At 41.6% G+C, this 18,198-nt stretch overlaps 1 protein-coding gene across 1 annotated transcript in view; it reads left to right on the top strand.

Annotated features, from left to right (window-relative positions):
- Nucleotides 1-10,142: 10,142 nt before the first annotated feature.
- The window catches only part of LOC308291826 (FERM domain-containing protein 4B-like), a gene marked incomplete at both ends in the record, with an annotated part of 36,713 nt that continues 28,657 nt past the window's right edge, over nt 10,143-18,198 (top strand). The window contains 2 exons of the mRNA XM_080733958.1: nt 10,143-10,208; nt 15,429-15,526. Of these exons, the coding sequence (XP_080590084.1) occupies nt 10,143-10,208; nt 15,429-15,526 (164 nt within the window). The remainder of the gene's footprint in view (nt 10,209-15,428; nt 15,527-18,198) is intronic.

Below are 18,198 nucleotides of genomic sequence, written 5' to 3'. Positions count from 1 at the left end.
TTACTTGAGTATTTCCAAATACTTACTTACTTAGGCTCCACTACATCTCGGATCCAAATATTGTACTTTTACTCCACTACATTTATTTGAAAATGTTAGTTACTTTGCAGATATAAATGATTATATTATAACACATACATTAATCCACTTTAGCCCTATTTTATACCTAGGCTATTGGAAAATATCCGATCTACAAGCTCAAAACGCGTTGCGTTGTGACGTGTTGTGAGCTTGTAGATCTGCTATTTTCAAACATTTTGTACTTTTAATTTTGGTAAGTACATTTTGATGCCAATACTTTCGTACTTTTACTCAAGTACATTTTGAATTCTGGACTTTTACTTGTAACAGAGTATTTCTACATTGCTGTATTTGATACTTTTACTCAAGTATAGTATAGAATGTGAATACTTTTTCCACCACTGCTAAACTGTTCCCTTTTTATTACAATAACATAAATAAAATGAAATAGTAGATCTGCAAGCCTACAACGTGAGCTTGTATAGTAGGGCATTAATCTACCAAAAGAAAATATTAATATGGAGATATGAGGTTTGTGTGAACTGTAGGATGTGGTGTGAGTTAACGTCTTCATATCCTGAATCAATTTACTGCCTGTCAGAAATATCATAAATAATGTGTTTTTTTATGAAGGTTCCAAATGCTGTCCAATGACATGCGAGGACACTTAAAGGATGTTAAGCGGTCACGCGGGACACGTTGTCCCCGTTGTCCCCGTGAGAGACACCTCTGTGTGTGTGTGTGTGTGTGTGTGTGTGTGTGTGTGTGTGTGTGTGTGTGTGTGTGTGTGTGTGTGTGTGTGTGTGTGTGTGCGTGCGTGCGTGCGTGCGTGCGTGCGTGCGTGCGTGCGTGCGTGCGTGCGTGCGTGCGTGCGTGCGTGCGTGCGTGTGTTTGCATTGGTTCAGCTGAAGACTGAGTGCCTGCCTGAATATTGTTTTCCCAGCAGTCTGCCTCACCACAAGTAGCGATGGGACGATACGCGATATTATCGTTTATCGTGATAAACGTGGAGATTTAATTGATCGTGAAATCGTCCCCTGTCGTGCACTGGGATCAATTCACCTTTTATTTGCCGAGCTGCATATCTGGTACCACTTAAACCCTCTATAACTGGTAAAAGGTACTTATAATACCCATATATAATCAATCTTTATTTCAGACTCAGGTCCATATCACAGAGATGACAAAACATAAAACATAAAAACGGTACAACATAACATACTTGATACAGTTTTTTTTTCACTCTCTATCAAATGTATTTGCCAAAAAATTGCCGATCTACAAGCTCACAACGCGTCGCGACGCATTGTGAGCTTGTAGATCTGCTATTTTTTGGGGCAAATGTTCCACCCCAGGATAATGGATTTTGATTATCGCGATAATATTGTAAATCGCGATTTCTTTGGTCAAGATAATCGTGATATGAAATGTTCATATCGTCCCATCCCTCACCACAAGCACAGCTTCTATCTGTTCCGCTGATTTTGGATGTCCGTCCATCCATAGGCCATCCTCTGACTATCCTAAATCCCATTTAGGCCTGAACACATTTATGACGCAATATATTATGCTTTAAATATAAAAAAAATAGCAGATATACAAGCTCGCAGCGCGGCATCTGCTATTTTTGGAAAAAACGTGAAAATTAGAATTTTGACCCGATTCTATAAGTGTCTTTTGAATCCTTCTAAGATTTTTGGAAAAAACCTATGTTTCTATGTCAGCAATCTGGCCAGCCATCGTCAAAGAAAAGGTCCTTTTCACTTAACCGGAGCTCAGTTAGTCTGTTCTTGAGAGACTACTAACGGTCCTGAACTTGAATGCAGCTTCTTATGTTGAAAGAATTGCCCTCTCTGTGTAGAAATCCATGCCGTTACGCCACATATTAGGGCTGCGAATCTTTGGGTATCCCACGATTCCATTCAGAATCGATTCTTGGGGTCACGATTCACAATTTTTTTCCGATTCTTTCAAATCCAAACGATTCAAATTCAGAAACGATTATTTTCCGATTTCAAAACAATTCTCGATTCAAAACGATTCTCGATTCAAAACGATTCTCGATTCAAAACGATTCTTGATTCAATTCATATATCGGGATCTACTCCAGTCTGCTGGCATGAAAGGAGAGTACATTTACGTAGCTTTTATAATTGTAAAGGTTTTATCAACTTTTTGCAATAATGTAAACAGAAAGATGTTGTGTAAAATGTTGTACAAACACAACATAATATCTAATAAATTATCGTAATAAAAAAATCAATTTTTGGAAAATGAGAATCGATTCTGAATCTTACCATGTTTTTCCTGCACCCCTACCACATATCCAGTATTGACTTGATTATGCCTGGTCCAGTGTGCTGTCCAGCGCTGCGACGCGTTGTGAGCTTGGAGGTCTGCTATTTTCGATATTTTCACCAAAAGGACCTTTTAGAAATGTCAGCCCCTGCCTCTTTAACATTCTCTGCACGTCTCTGGACCTAGCTGTTAGAATGAGCTGGGTCATGGGCTTTGAGGCCCAGGAGAAGTCGTAACAATTTGTATTGGAACTGCCGTAGACATGTTCAAAACACACTTGTTTAAATCAACATGTAAGCCAGAGCTTGTGTTCAGTCAGCACGGTATACACATGAAGACAGACATAACAACAGACAGAGTGTCAGTATGAGGTCGTAACAACAGACAGTGTGTCAGTATGAGGTCATAACAACAGACAGTGTGTCAGTATGAGGTCATAACAACAGACAGTGTGTCAGTATGAGGACAGACATAACTAGAAGCAGTGCTCTTCCGAGCACAGGTCTCCACCAGGCCACACAAATTGCCCTGTTATAGCGCCACCATGAGGCTGATTTGAAAAATTTGAAGTGGCATTTCTTCCTCTACCTATAGTGGGAACGTGCACGCCCACTTTCACCAAGATTGCACGCTGTGTTCATGATTTGAGGCATTTTGTTCAAAACGGAGCAATCCTGCAAACTTTGGAAGCCAATTGTAGCCAATCAGGATGGAATATGGAAAATCAGATGTATCCATGATGATCACATGACTGTAGAGATACTGTCTACCGATTTGTAGGATTTTTGGACAAAATCTGTAGTAGTGTACAAAAATGTGTTTTGCAAACATCGGCCTCATGGTGGCGCTAGAACAGGGCCATTTGAAAAATGTGGGGCAGAGGTTCTGAATTGGCATCCAGGGAGTGTGTGTGCTCAGTTTGGCAGCGATCGGGCCAACGGCGCCGGAGATTAGCTGTACACAAACTCGGAGGACGGACGGACGCACGCACGCACGCACGGACAGGGGAGAAAACATACTCTCACAGTGTGTCAGTATGTATAGACAGAACAGCGTGTTCAGAGGGTTCAGACCGATGTTCATCAATAATGCATGAAGAGGAAACTGAGATAGGAAGGATTAAGGACTGAACATGTAACCAACCTGTGCACACATACAGTACTCTGTTCTTGTAGGCCTGTTTGTTTTACTGAGAATAAGGTTAGAAATAACTTTAGGATTAAGCATATCTTTCTGAGGTTAAGATTAGGAAGAGGTTTAGGTTTTGGCACTGTTTTACTGAGGTTAAGGTTAGGAAGAAGGTTAGGTTTAACCGTTTAGGCATAGTTTACAGAGAGGATATTAAAGGAGGGGGAGCAGGAATCTTTCTTTATCTAAATAATGACACATATCTCTCAAAGATCCCCTAAGGATGTCAAAATAAATTTAAAATAAATAAATACACAAAAGACATAGGCACATTTGAAGTTATAATCAGTGTCTCCCTCTACACCCTGTACTTCCCAGTAAACACAAGCCGTCATTTAGCCCAATGGTTATGTTTAGCCCTCATTTGAACCGTCTATCGTCAGTCTGTCTATAGACCGATTGTAGCTGATTACATTTAATCCATTATTCCATACTTGTTGATTAAAAAAACAGCTTTAATATCCACACCTGGTTTTCAAATATTGGACTAAAGTAATTTTAAGAACCAATTTCACTATATAGTCTAGTTGAGTTGTAGCCGTCATCTGAACGCTTCCATAATAACGATATATTACCGTTCAGGACAAACGTGTGTTAGACCATCTTTTTTTTAAATACATTTTTATCAAGTTGTTCATTATCGGATGCTAACAGTATCTCCCGGTTTTACCTTAATAGTTGATTGCATCCACTGAGCAGTTTCTGGCCATTGCACATCTTATAGCCGTCTAAAAGACGTGCTGGTCAATACCTTTGAAAAATTCTAAAAGTGTATTAAATAATTGCATAATGCCGTGGTACGCTGCTCATGACAGCATACTATTACTTCTCTGAGTTACATAATTCATTCTGACACCAACAGCCACAAACACACAAGACTGCATGTCACCCCCACCATACGATAATGATTAAATAAAATCGTTTTATAGCTATGCATCAATATAAAGTTAGTTTGTGTTGTCAAACAAATGCACCGACCTCAAACGAACAGCGGGAAGCGATATGTCAACTACTAATAGCTGCTGGAACCCCTTTGAATAACAAGCTGCTGTGGTCGAGCGGTTAGCGCGCAGGTTTCAAGTACAGTAGATCCTGAGTTCGAACCCCGTCGACTCCCAGTGTCAAATAATAACAGTGCAAGAAATCATCACAAATACGATCAGCTGCGGTGGTACGGGTAGGATACGGCTCTCAGAGCTAAGGAAAAATGATTTTAAATCCTGCTGGCTGCCATCATTTTCACTAAATTTTCACTACTTTCGGCGGCCGCTAGGGGCCGCTAAAGGCGTTTAAATGACGGTGATACAATGGCTTGGCTTGGCATAGACGGTGAAAAAACTTTAACATTTAAACTCGTCACAGACTGGATCTAGCTATACGTCCGGTTTAAGCGAAGACGTCATCTGAACGCGATTTAACCCCCAAATTGCTTAGTGGGTTCCCTCTGCTTCCCTCGACTTCGGGACCACGCCTCTTCCGTGACGTTCCGTTCCGTCACAGCGGCGGCTCGTTTCAGTCAGTGAGACAGGCAGACAGACCGGCAGACAGACAGACAGTCACCCCCCTCCCCTCTGCCTGTTTCTGCACGACTCTCCAGTCTGCACTGAGAGAGTGAACGATTAGTGAAATAATTGTTTAATGTTCTGATTGTGTGTACTTTAGCCTACTTCAGTAGTAGCAGAGACACATTGCAGACTGATTGATTGCGTGACTGTTTGTGTTCGCGGCTCGCCGCACGCCCGGACATGCATCACCGCATGTGTAAAGTAGTAACTATAAGTATATTTACTCAAGTACTGTCTGTACTCAAGTACAATGTTCAGGTATTTGTACTTGGATAGTTCCAATACTTTCACTTCTACTACACTACATCTATCTCTGAGGCAAATACTGTAGTTACACCATTAAAATAATTTGAAAGCTTTAGTTACTACAGAAATAGACCTACATTATAATATTATAAAACATACATTAACTACCTATTTTATTAGCCTGATTTCAGACTCTACAAGAGATGCAGTTCACTCAGAGAGTAGGGCTGTAATCTAGCCCTGTTTTAGGGATTCGAACTTCGGGGGGATTTTCGGAACGAACCATCGAACCTTCGATGGTTCGTTCAATTGAATAAAAACCGAACGTTCGGACGTTCGAACCATCGAACGTACTGTACCTTTAAACAGTGTAGGAAACTAGGAAATGTTTTAAATGCGCTGTTTTATCCATTGAAAACGCGTGGATGCGTGGCCGCATTAACACCTAGGCTAACACTTGGAAAATCCAACCCAATCGGAGAAAATGTCGCACAGTTTGTTGACGAACAGGCTCAATGTATAGCGGAGTTGCACGGATGATGATGATTAGACTTGGTGACTGCATCGGAGCTCGTCGCGTTCGGGCTAAACTGGTCTCGATGTAACAACCCCATACATCGCATTGATTATAGATCCTTTAGGGGGTTGCAATGAAATCCATCTTTGCTCATGCTTAGGAGAAAGGGATGTTTAATCTTTGGGTGCGTGGATGGCTGGGTGTTCGCTGTTCAAAGCACACACGTCTCTCTGAGCTGCTCTCACTCACTGTCAACAAGCGTGTGTCAGCGAGGCTGATTCGCCACCCGGTTCGCGGCCCCAAATAGGAGCGCAATTGGAGCGGAGGACGGTCCTTGATCGCTCCAAGCTGTTCTGGTGCATTTTATAACTAATGGTCACCATTAACTGTTAGTGTTTACCGGTAGGCCTAACTTATTTCGTATCTGGCTATCTCTACTACTGTGATATTCTGAATAGGCCAATCACATTCTGATAATTATTTTTCGTGTAAAAAAAAGAAGAAAAAAAAAAAAAAAACCTGAACCCATTAATTTCGAACTTCGATTGCCAACGTAACGAACGAACGTTCGAACCTCCGAAGGTTCGCTTGCAGCCCTATCAGAGAGTGGGTGGGTCTATTGGCTGGAGCCAGGCTACTATTTTATACCTTGGCTGTTTGAAACTAGCCGATCTACAAGCTCACGCTCAGCCACTGCGCGTCCTAGGCGACTGTCCATGCGAGAAAGATATGAGAGTAGGCCTACTTTTACTTGAGTAAAATATGAGTATCTTTTCCACCATTGCGAGCTCGCACGGCCCGTCACTCGCGTTTGTGAAGGACCTTATAAATTATAATAACTAGGCCTACTTTAGCCCTATTTTATACCTTGGCTGTTTGAAACTAGCCGATCTGCAAGCTCACAATTGTGAGCTTGGCCACTGCGCGTCGCGTCCTAGGCGACTGCATGCGTGCGAGAATGATATGAGATGAGTACTTAAAGGAGCTATAGTCAACTTTTTCATTGTAGGGCCGACACTTTGTTTACATCCTAGTCTATAGACTAGAATGTAAACAAAGTGTCGGTCTGACAATGGCCAAAAGGATTATTTTATCATTATTTTACTCTTTTTGTGGTAATTCTTGAATAGAAACACATTTATGAAGCTTATTTTGTTTATAAAATATTTTCGAAACATTTTTATTTTAGCATCCGTTTTTCAAGAAAAAGTTGACTATAGCTCCTTTAAGTAAAATATGAGTATCTTTTCCACTCCATTGCGAGCACGGGCCGGCCCCGTCACTCGCGTTTGTGAAGGATAACTAATTCCAGTGGAATACATTTGTCTACCTTCTTTTGGGTGAGTTAATCCAACATGTTGTGTCATTGTTTGGTCCAGATGTAGAGAACACATGAATGGAGAGGCAGGGGGAAAAACGGGAGGAGGAAAAAAAAAGAAAAAAAAAAAGAAAAAGAAAAAAAAAACATCCACAGTCAAGCACCGAGGCAACTCCAGCATTTGGCCGAAACGAGCGCCCATCTCGGCTTCATGTTTCTCAGTGCCTCGCTAGAGAACCGCGCGGGTCGCGAAGAGACACGCCCCCCAGGCTAGTAAAATAGGTGCATGCTTCACAATATAATGGATACGGAAAAAACGGCTTATTGGTTCTTTATAAAAAATTGCAAGTGTATAGCATTCATGTTGTTGTTCATGTCAATTAAGAAAGTTAAGAGTTCACTTTATTAGAAAGAGTGTAAAATACTGTAATTTCCAAGGCATTTTTCCCATTCGTTATATGGGATCACGTGATGTTGCTCTGCTTCCATACGTCATGATTTTTCTCGGCCATTCCCGAGCTCGTGGAGGAGGAGTTTTGAAAAAGTAGGACATTGGAATCTCCGTCTGAATACAACTCTGAAAACAGGCAAGACAACTATATGGTTGCATTGGCAAATATTTTCACAACAACCTAACAATTAAATTGGGACAAAGTAGTAGATGTTATTCTGCTACCGTCTTTAAGGATCGCAATGGAAATGAACAAATATCGAGTTTCCTTTTAGTTGACATTGTATCAGCGAACTGTGCTGTCATGAAACTGTACCTTTTCCTATCCAAAACATAACCAGTAAGACTCCCTAAATCGGGAGATAAGCGACCGTCAGGTCGCATACACAAACTTTAGAAGGCAATGGTAGCCAATCAGGAGGGAATATGGGAAAGGGGACAGATCCATGTTGATGACATGACTTTAGAGATACTGTGTGCCGCTTTCCTTGATTTTAGAGCAACATCTGTAGGAGCAGTGTCCAAAAATGTGTTTTTAAAAAATCGGCTAGATGGGACAGATGCATTTTGATGACATGACTGTAGAGATACTGTGTACTACTTTGTGTGATTTTAGAGCAAAATCTGTAGGAGCAGTGTCCAAAAATGTGTTTTGCAAGAATCGGCCTCATGGTGGCGCTAGAAGAGGGCCATGTGACAAATGAGGGGTGGAGGTAGTGGTTTGGCAGCCAAGGAGTGTGACGTGTGACGTGTGACGTGTGACAGACTGACTGACAGACAGACCAATCTGGCTAGCCATTGTCAGGGAAAAGTTTGGTCGCTCTTTTCCCTTTTGCAGGTTTTGATAGTAACGGTCGCAATAAATAATACCTCAATCAATCAATCAATCATTCAAATGTTTCTTTGTGGCAACTCTTCTGGTATTCACACACACACACACACGCACACGCACGCGCACGCACGCACGCACGCACGCACGCACGCACGCACACATACACACACACACACACACACACACACACACACACACTGACACACACGCACACATACTGACACACACGCACTTGCTTATGGCAGTCCATCGATGTCGATGAAGACGTTGCTCCAAACGAATATGTCGGGTTGATTATTGTTGTTGGTTTGGTCTGTGCATAGCCAGATGGCTGCTCAGACCAATGCGTGATCCGCAGACTTTGTCACAGGAGGGGCAAGGGAAGGCAGCAGTGGTGGTCGGTGGACCTTTAGCACGTTGGTGCCTCTGCGCACATACTTCTCCACACACACACACACACACACACACACACACACACACACACACACACACACACACACACACACACACACACACACACACACACACACACACACATTGTTTAACATTGGGCAGGGACGTGCTGGCCATTGGGAAAAGCGGGACAACTCCCGAACGGCCGGTTCAGCCTTCTATGGTGAAAGAAATGCTAATGCCCTCTTTCCATGCCATACCTGAAGGCAGTGTTCAAGAGCCTTCGTTCCATTTTGGGGGCTGGGCGGCCAACAAAGTAAATGTCGGGCAGAAACCTTGTATCTCCAAGTTTCAAATTTGTACATTTCTTCGCAAAGCAACGCCCTTCTTCATCATACAAGGCCGTCACACAAAAGTAGTGAAAACAGCAGATCTACAGATCGGCTGTTTTCACTAGTTTAAATCATTTTTAAAATGATAAATACAAAACAAATGGTTTTGGACATACAAGGTTTCCACCCGACGAGGAGGAAATATAACTCATGTAATTGGCCCACTGGCTTGTCACTTGTCATGATCTGAAATGGCAAATCTTTGAGTAGCAGCAGCAGCGCTATAGAGAGAGATCTCTCTCTATAGCACACAATGAGGGCCTCTCCAACTCTTTTTCCCGGGCTGAATCAGGGGGCCCAGCGTTGCGGATTACACACTTTTTCATAGAATTCATAGATGGTTTCATAGTCTTGTTTGACAGCGCTGCATCACTGCTGTGTTGGATTCGTGTTAATATTGGATTCATGTTCATATTTTAATGTATTTTCAGACAGTTTAAATTAACCACTTAAACCTCATTTCCACTACATCAAACCTCTTTGCCAAAAATAACCGATCTACACGCTCACAATGCATTCTCAGATTGTGAGTTGAAGTGTTTCACATTATGAATTGATAGTATGTGTAGGTTTGTAGCACTTTGAGATCCACTGATGTAGCAGAGTGTTTTTTCCAGTGATCCGCCCTGACTCTGTTTGACCCCAATCTGTAACCCCCTCTGCTGGCAGAGAGAGGCAACTGCAACCATGTTGAACCCAACTGAACCCCAGATCACATTATTGGGCGATCAGCCAAGAAAGAGCAGATCTATACATTCTGCATTAGTTAAACATATACTGTGCACACCCCATACCTTAAACCTTAAACTGCACATGATTCAGATGTTGGAACGGGCAAGGACTAGTATAATATTAATAAATGTTTATTATATTTATGTTCAGATGATGTTAATAAATGTTTGTTATATTTTATTCAATCAGATGACAGAGGGAAGGATCTGCCAGGTCCATCTACTGGACGACAGAACGCTGGAGCTGCTGGTTCAGGTAATTATTCATAACTTCATTAATAATAACTCATTAATTAATAACTCCATACATATTTCCATGTTCAGGTAATAAGTCATAACTCCATTGATAATTTCATTAACACGTGGGATGCCTAACATGTCCAGGAACAGGCAGAATGTGGCCCAAATGGGGGTCGTGGGGGGGCACCCAACAGCCAGTTGTGTGTAGGGCACGGCACCAACATGGGTTGCAGCGGCCCTGTTATAAGGTCTTGTGACTGTGAGGGCAGTTTCCTTTGTGCCTAAAGGTTACTGACATTCAACACCTACAGACACACATCAGATCTACTAGTCCACCTAAGAACAGACTCACATCAGATCTACCAGTCCACGTATGAACAGTGAACAAGGAAAGACTGCTTACACTTATCCTGCTCCCCACAAACAGAACAAACTTCAGGTTGGGTTGGTCTCCAAATAGAGACTTTTAGGATGCTTCTGAGGACACACTAATAATTGTACCGGCCGCCCTTAAGCTGTACAACGAGACACATAACGGACGAGTGAAAAGGACTTCCTTCCTAACCTAGACTGACGGAACTATTGCTTTATTGACTTTGACCCCTAAGGACCTTCCAGGGAGAGTGCTCATGTGCGTCTTGCGGTGACACGCTCCCTAGTTTTTCTTCTTCTCTGAGCTGCTTTTTTGTTAGTTTTTTCGCACTGATTTTTGTCTTTGCACTATTAGGTTGTGTCGGTAGTTTCTGAGTTTTCTGCTTTGTTTAACAATGTCAGTGAGATACTTGTTGCACTAACTAGCATTGACTGTTACGGTCTCTTTTTGTAAGTCACTTTATGTATACTTATATTATTCGCCCCCTCTATTGATGCACCTTCTCTTTATTGGTACTGTACTGCTCTTGTTTTTTTACTCTTATCTATCTTTTCCTACTTCTCTGTAACTTTGTAAATAACTGTATACTGCTGTGCTACAACTGGACAACTGAATTTCCCCCTTGGGATAATAAAGGTATCTATCTATAATTATAATTATATTAGCGACAGCTACAACACAAGAGGGAGCACACACAATGATCTGGTAACACAAACCCATAAGACAAATATAGGTAAATTCTCCTTCTACAACCCTGCCACCCAGGTGTGGAATTCCTTGACTAGCTCCCTTAAAACATGTGGCTCGCTGGCATCCTTCAAAACTGCCCTGAAAACCCTTCTTTCAGGAGGCCAGAGAATAGACCCAAGACAGGCAAAAAGTGAGCACCCCCCCCCCCCCTACCTTAGCCCCACCCCCTTGTTTCTCCTATCCTGTACATAGTGTTTTTTATGACTGCGATATTATTGAATGTTTTCTTTGCTTGCTATTTATTTATGTCCATGAATTAAATACAGAGGGCTTTCAACGTAAAAAAGGGAGAAAGGTCTTATTTGGGATGTTCCTTTTAGTAATCCAGTACCTGGCTTAAAGTCCTGTTCGCAATTTGTTGTGAGGGGAGTTTCTCACCTGAACTGAGTCAGTGGGTCCCTAGACATGTAAAATCACAGAGGTGCTCGTCCGCCATAGTGGCACGAATGGCGTAATGGCTGAATCAAATATGGCTGCCATTGGCTATGATGAAAATCCTACTTTTCTGTTTCTGGGTGTATATTCACATGTAATACCTCCATTTGGACTAATTGGGGTATGGGAAATTCATTTCCGATATTGTTTTGACCATTTTGGGTGATTTGGACCTTGAAAGTTCATGGTCAAGGTCATTTTGCTATTCTGAAGACCATGGCCATAACTTGACCATTGTTAGGAGTAAAAACAGGTGCAATAGGTCTAAATCAACTAATTCTGACATGTATAATTCATTTCTGATATTGTTTTGACCATTAAGGATCATCTTGTCTTTGAAAAACGATTTTGTTCATTACTTGCACTTTTATAGTATTTGTTCATAATAGTTTGTTTTGTTTATAACAAAAGACTTACTAGCGAGAAATACAACAAGTAAACATCCCCATTTAACTTTAAAGGGGGATTTTAAATAGGTGTTTAAATGAGCAAATAAGACGGTTTACAAATAAAAGTGACAAATAAAATCACACAACAAAAATCACACACAAAATTAAATAACAATTTCCACCATATTGCAATTGTTTATTGTGATGCAAGTTAGAATGATGTGTTTTTACAGGATGGATTTGCCATTGTTCCATGGCAAAATATGATGCACAGAACTCCACCAGCATGGCAGCAATATCATCAAGTGTCACGCTTCAGACATGGCAGAAGTGTACTAAAGTTGTGTGTTCCTTCCATCCATCTATGTTCCATTGGTTCTAGTCTTTCCTCTGGTTCCTTGGCTGCTGCAAGAAGTGGCAAGAAATACACTAGGAAGGTGCCTTGTTGGTTTAAGCAGTTGTACTGTACTTCTCCTCTACCAATGCTGTGTCTTGTTCTGTCAAGGTCTTTGCCGCTCCAAAGTTTGTTAGATATTGTACTCGCATGAAGTCATCTCCAGGCTCCAAGGCATAATGTGCCTTGATACTGTCTTAGCTAATGGTGCTCCAATATGAGAAACTGATGCAGTGTAAGCCTGTGCCATAGTGCACCCCTAGTGCCATAATGCAGCCAGATCCCCTTCATCCCCAGTGCTTGGAAGTTTGGGGTGTAGACAGAGACTACGACAACTCTCTGGGGTCCGCTCATAATCCTGGCGTCCCATTATTCCGTCCATTAGGTTAGGGTTATGGATAGGTTTAGTTATAATGGGGCCAGTTGACTCCACATGTACCACCAGCTTGGTGTCAGCCTCCTCAATCTAGTTCAAGATGTCTGGGATCTCTTCACCACCAGCCCCTTTTGCAGGGAGCTCCTCATCATCAGAGACAACAGAGCTGACAGACACACCCATCCCTCAGCAACTTTACAAATTCTGGGTGTCTGAAGAGAACAAACAGCTCTCCAGCTGTGTGTTTGGAATATGGTGTCCAATCAAGCCTTTGTCGGGCAACAGTGGCTCAGTAGGTAGAACGGCTGCCTTGCAATCTGAAGTTTCCAGGGTCGATCCCCGGCTCTTCCTTGTTATGTGTCGAAGTGTCCTTGAGCAAGACACTGAATCCCTAACTGCTCCCGATGAGCAGGTTGGAACCTTGCATGGTGTGTGAATGTATGTGTGAATATGTATGTTAATGGGTGAATGTGAAATACATTGTAAAGCGCTTTGGAGAAAAGCGATATATACTGTAAATGCAGTACATTTACCATTGTCATCTCTGTTGTCTCTGATAATGACACAGGCTTAGTTATAATAGAGTCAGTACATGCACCATGTGTCATCCTCCTCAATCCTATCCAAATGTCTGGGATCTCTACTCCACCAGCCGCCTATCTCTAACCCTAACCTTCACTAAGCTAATGGTTGGAATAGTGGGATGTTGGAATTATGAGCGGACCCCGTCCCCAGAGAGGAGTTGTCTCCTTCACATAACTGCTATACTACACCCCATATTTACAAGCACTGGGGATGAAGGAGATCTGGCAGCAGTATGGCACTGGTGAGAATCGGCACATGCTTCCACTTCATCAAGCAGTCTCTCATCTTGGAACACCATTAGCTAAGACAGTGATCAAGGCACATATGCCTTGGAGACTGAAGATGACTGCATGGGCCAGGTGAGGATTAAACATGCAGTTATGGCTTCTGACGAGTACAATATCTAACCAAATTTGACAGAACAAGACTCAGCATTGGTAGCAGAGAAGTACAACAGCTAAGACCACCAAGGCACCTTTCTAGTGCATTTCTTGCCACCTGCTTGTAACAGCCAAGGAACCTGAGGAAAGACTAGAACATAGAACCAATGGAACATGGATCAGGGCATGACATTAAGGCTTGTCCTGTTCATTAAAAATGTACTTGAACAAGTGGATCTTGGTTTAATCTTTTTCTGTGACGCTCCTAGCAGCTTTGTGCTGTATGCAGACTATGGACTGTCCATACTATGGAGTGGAGGGTGGAGGGAGCAAGGGGGGTCATTAGCAGTCCTTTTGTTATTCATTCTATTTCAATGTCTGACTATGTCTACATGCATTTAAGAAAGATTTTTTTTTTTTTTTTATCCGGACAAGTGACTTTTGTGCTAAGGATAAGTGCCTCAAAAAGTCAATGTCAAACCCTGATGGATGGAAGGAACATTTCGACTTTAGTATACTCCTGCCATGTCTGAAACGTGACACTCAATGATATGGCTGCCTTGCTGGTGGAGTTCTGTGCATCGTATTTTGTGATGGAGTTCTGTGCATCATATTTTGTGATGGAAAAATGGCAAATCCATCCTGTAAAAACACATCACACTAACTAGCATGCACACAATCACAATATGCTGCACTTTGAGGGAAATGGTTAGTTCATTTTGGGTGTGATTTTATTTGTCACTTTTATTCTTAAATAGTCTTATTTGCTCATTTAAAATCCCCCTTTAAAGTTAAATGGGGATGTTTACTTGTTGTATTTCTCACTAGTATGTCTTTTGTTATAAACAAAACAAACTATTATGAACAAATACAATAAAAGTGCTAGTAAAGAATAAAATTGTTTTTGAAAAATGGTATTGACATTGATATTTCAAAGACAAGATGTTCCTTAATGGTCAAAACAATATCAGAAATGAATTATACATGTCAGAATTAGTTGATTTAGACCTATTGCACCTGTTTTTACTCCTAACAATGGCCAAGTTATGGCCATGGTCTTCGGAATAGCAAAATTACCTTGACCATGACCTTTCAAGGTCCAAATCACCCAAAAATGGTCAAAACAATATCAGAAATGAATTCCCCATACCCCAATTAGTCCAAATGGAGGTATTACATGTGAATATACACCCAGAAACAGAAAAGTTGGATTTTCATCATAGCCAATGGCAGCCATATTTGATTCAGCCATTGCGCCATTCGTGCCACTATGGCGGACGAGCACCTCTGTGATTATTCATGTCTAGGGACCCACTGACTCAGTTCAGGTGAGAAACTCCCCTCACACCAAATTGCGAACAGGTCTACAGGCCAGGGTGTTTAAGTGTACTTGTACTGTACTACATTTCAATTGTATTGATCATACTTGTAACTGTTCTCTATTTTTGTCTAATAAAATAATCAATCAGTCAATCAATAATGATAACAGTGACAACAATGATAATATTTATGATGATAATAATAGGCCTGATACAATTTGTTTTTCTTCCACAGCCAAAGCTTCTGTCTCATGAGCTGCTGGATCTGGTTTCCTCACATTTCAACCTGAAGGAGAAAGAATTCTTTGGATTAACATTTACAGACGACGACAAGTAAGTAAACTGCGTGCGTGCGTTTTGTAGTCAGACCCCCAAGCAGATTTATTGTCAATATGGGCAGTGCTGTGTCCCTCGCTATTTCAACAGATCTGAGACAAAAATAACGACTAAAGTATAATTCTACCACTTTCCTGTCAACAAGAAAGAGAAGAAAAATTAGTTTATAGTTAAAAGATTCACGGTCACTGGGGCCAGAATGGGGCCAGAATTTCTCCTCCACCTACAAAATGATGTCAGACTTAACAACCCCATAGGCTACACAGGGCAGCATCACACATACATGATTTAATTTGGCAGCTAGAAGACTGAGTGAGTATTATCTGCTGTGAATGGTGAGAGTGTTGGCTGAGTGTGATTGGATGATCACTAGGTGATCCTCCAATGATCATGCTGCTGATTGGCTCCTGTGACCGGTCTGAGGACTTTAAAGATGGCTGCCTCTTGTTGCTGGTGTCTTCCTCCTAGCCAGCCTCAGAACAACACCAGTTTGCAGTGGTTTTAGTGGTTTTTAGAGTTATGGATTTTAACACGGGTCATTTTACAACCAGTTGGTACGGTAGGGGTGGGTGGCCTTTCTTTTGTTTTGTGTGATTCGATCATTTGATTATATTTATTATGTTGGGTAAGAAGTCTTATGTTTTAGTTTGGGTTACAGTTAAGCATTGGCTTTTAGCAGTGACGTGCAGAGAATGTTGGAGAGGCAGGGGCTGAAATTCCCATAAAGGGCACTTTATTGGTAAAGAAAACATTTGAAAATTGCTGTTGTAAGCTTGTAGATCAGCTGTTTTCAGCTACTGGAGATACGACCTGGATTTCTGCACAGAGGACACATTCTTTCAAAGCAAACATGCTACGTTCAAGTTCAGGAGAATTTGGAAAAAGGCCCAGGGAATGCTGCCTTGGGTATGGCATGGAAAGGGGGAGGCATTTGCGCTTCTTTCACCTAGTAAATGCGGCATTCATGGTCTGGAGAGTACAGGTTTTTACAGATGGATAAAATGGCAGGGGCTCAAGCCCCCTTTGATGTCTATGTGTGAACGTGTCTGGCATTTAGTTTAACCAACCCATTTAGGCCTAGAATTATTGACTGCAGATATACAAGCTCACAGCGCGGCACCGAGTGCCGCGCTGCGAGCTTGTAGATCTGCTATTTTTGAAAAAGTCGTGAAAATGTGTGCAAATCTTTGAATATATGTATTTTCAAAGCTAATGTTTATAACTCAAATTTTGCATCTGGGGGGTCCCTGGAACTAAATATTTTGAGATGGGGGTTCGAGGCCAAATACATATCATGTTGGGGGTCCTTCAAATGAAAAGGTTTGAGAACCACTGACATAGTAGTCTCTCAAGAACAGACTAACTGAGCTCCAGTTATGTGAAAAGGACCTTTTCTTTGACGATGGCTGGCCAGATTGCTGACCTAGAAAGATAGGTTTTTCCAAAAACCTTAGACGGATTCAAAAGACACTTATAGAATCGGGTCAAAATTCAAATTTTCACGATTTTTCAAAAATAGCAGATCTACAAGCTCGCAGCGCGGCACTCGGTGCAGTGCTGTGAGCTTGTATATCTGCTATTTTTTTAATAGTTAAAGCATAAAATATTGCGTCATATTGTGTTCAGGCCTAAATGGGTTAAGTGAGTTTCATTGTACAGGGGCCCACCCTGAGGTATATTATATTTTAAACTCTTGGTGTTAATAAACGACTGTATTTGGACTGTTAAACTGGTGTTGTTGACTGGGTAGGAGGGAGTCCACTTTTTTTGTTGCGTCCATAGGCTCCCCTAGGCCGGGCAGTAACGGCATCCAAACAGTTTATTTTATTTTATTTTGTATTAAACGACGTTGAACTCACCAACATTCCAGCTAGAAAGCTTGAATTATCCTTTCTATCTGAAAAAATAAATAAATAAATGTTATGTCAAGAAATCTGAGCAGCATTTTTTTTCAAAGTGTTGAACTCTTGTTGAAGCACTCTTCTTTAATAATGCAACGTCCCGCTGCATTATGTGACATTTAGAACCAGCTGGTACATTTACAACGAGCGCTTCCAAACCCCAACATTTAGAAAAATAATCACCTTGACGGAATTTCTTGACTGAAAGTAGCTCATACTAACATGTCTACGGTGGATTTTTATCAAACAAACACTTTGCAGATGGAAAGAGGATAATTCAAGCTTTCCATAGAGCCGCAATGTTGGTGAGTTGGTTGTCGTTTAATACAATCGGATAGAAAAACAAATGTTTGGATGCGTTGGCTGCCAAATTGCCAATGGGTGGCATTGCAACCCTAGATTCAAGATATTAGGGGTGGCAGTGATTCAGGAGAGTAGAGATGCTGTCTTAGACCAGTGGTTCTCAACCTTTTCAGGCCGCGACCCCCAAAATAATCATATATTAACTGGGGACCCCCCCACCATGACGAGCACTAAAGCCCTTTGCACACAGGACAGTTGTGTTTTTTTTCGTTTGCTGCATGAATAAAACGCATTGGATTTGGTGTGCAATGCTGTGCGGTCATAAAAGGAGTTATGAGTTTTTTACCGCATGCGACAAGACGCACAAATCGGAAAAAAATGCACGGCAGCAGCCACTCGTCGCACGGCTAATTCGGATCCGGTGTGCATGAGGTCGTAGAGAATCATTGTTTTCTTTTTAAAAAA

Source organism: Nannobrachium achirus (genome assembly GCF_963921795.1).
Source record: "Nannobrachium achirus genome assembly, chromosome: 9".
Taxonomy (NCBI): domain Eukaryota; kingdom Metazoa; phylum Chordata; class Actinopteri; order Myctophiformes; family Myctophidae; genus Nannobrachium; species Nannobrachium achirus.
The sequence above is the reverse complement of the archived record's forward strand: the minus strand, read 5'-3'. Positions and strand labels throughout refer to the sequence as shown.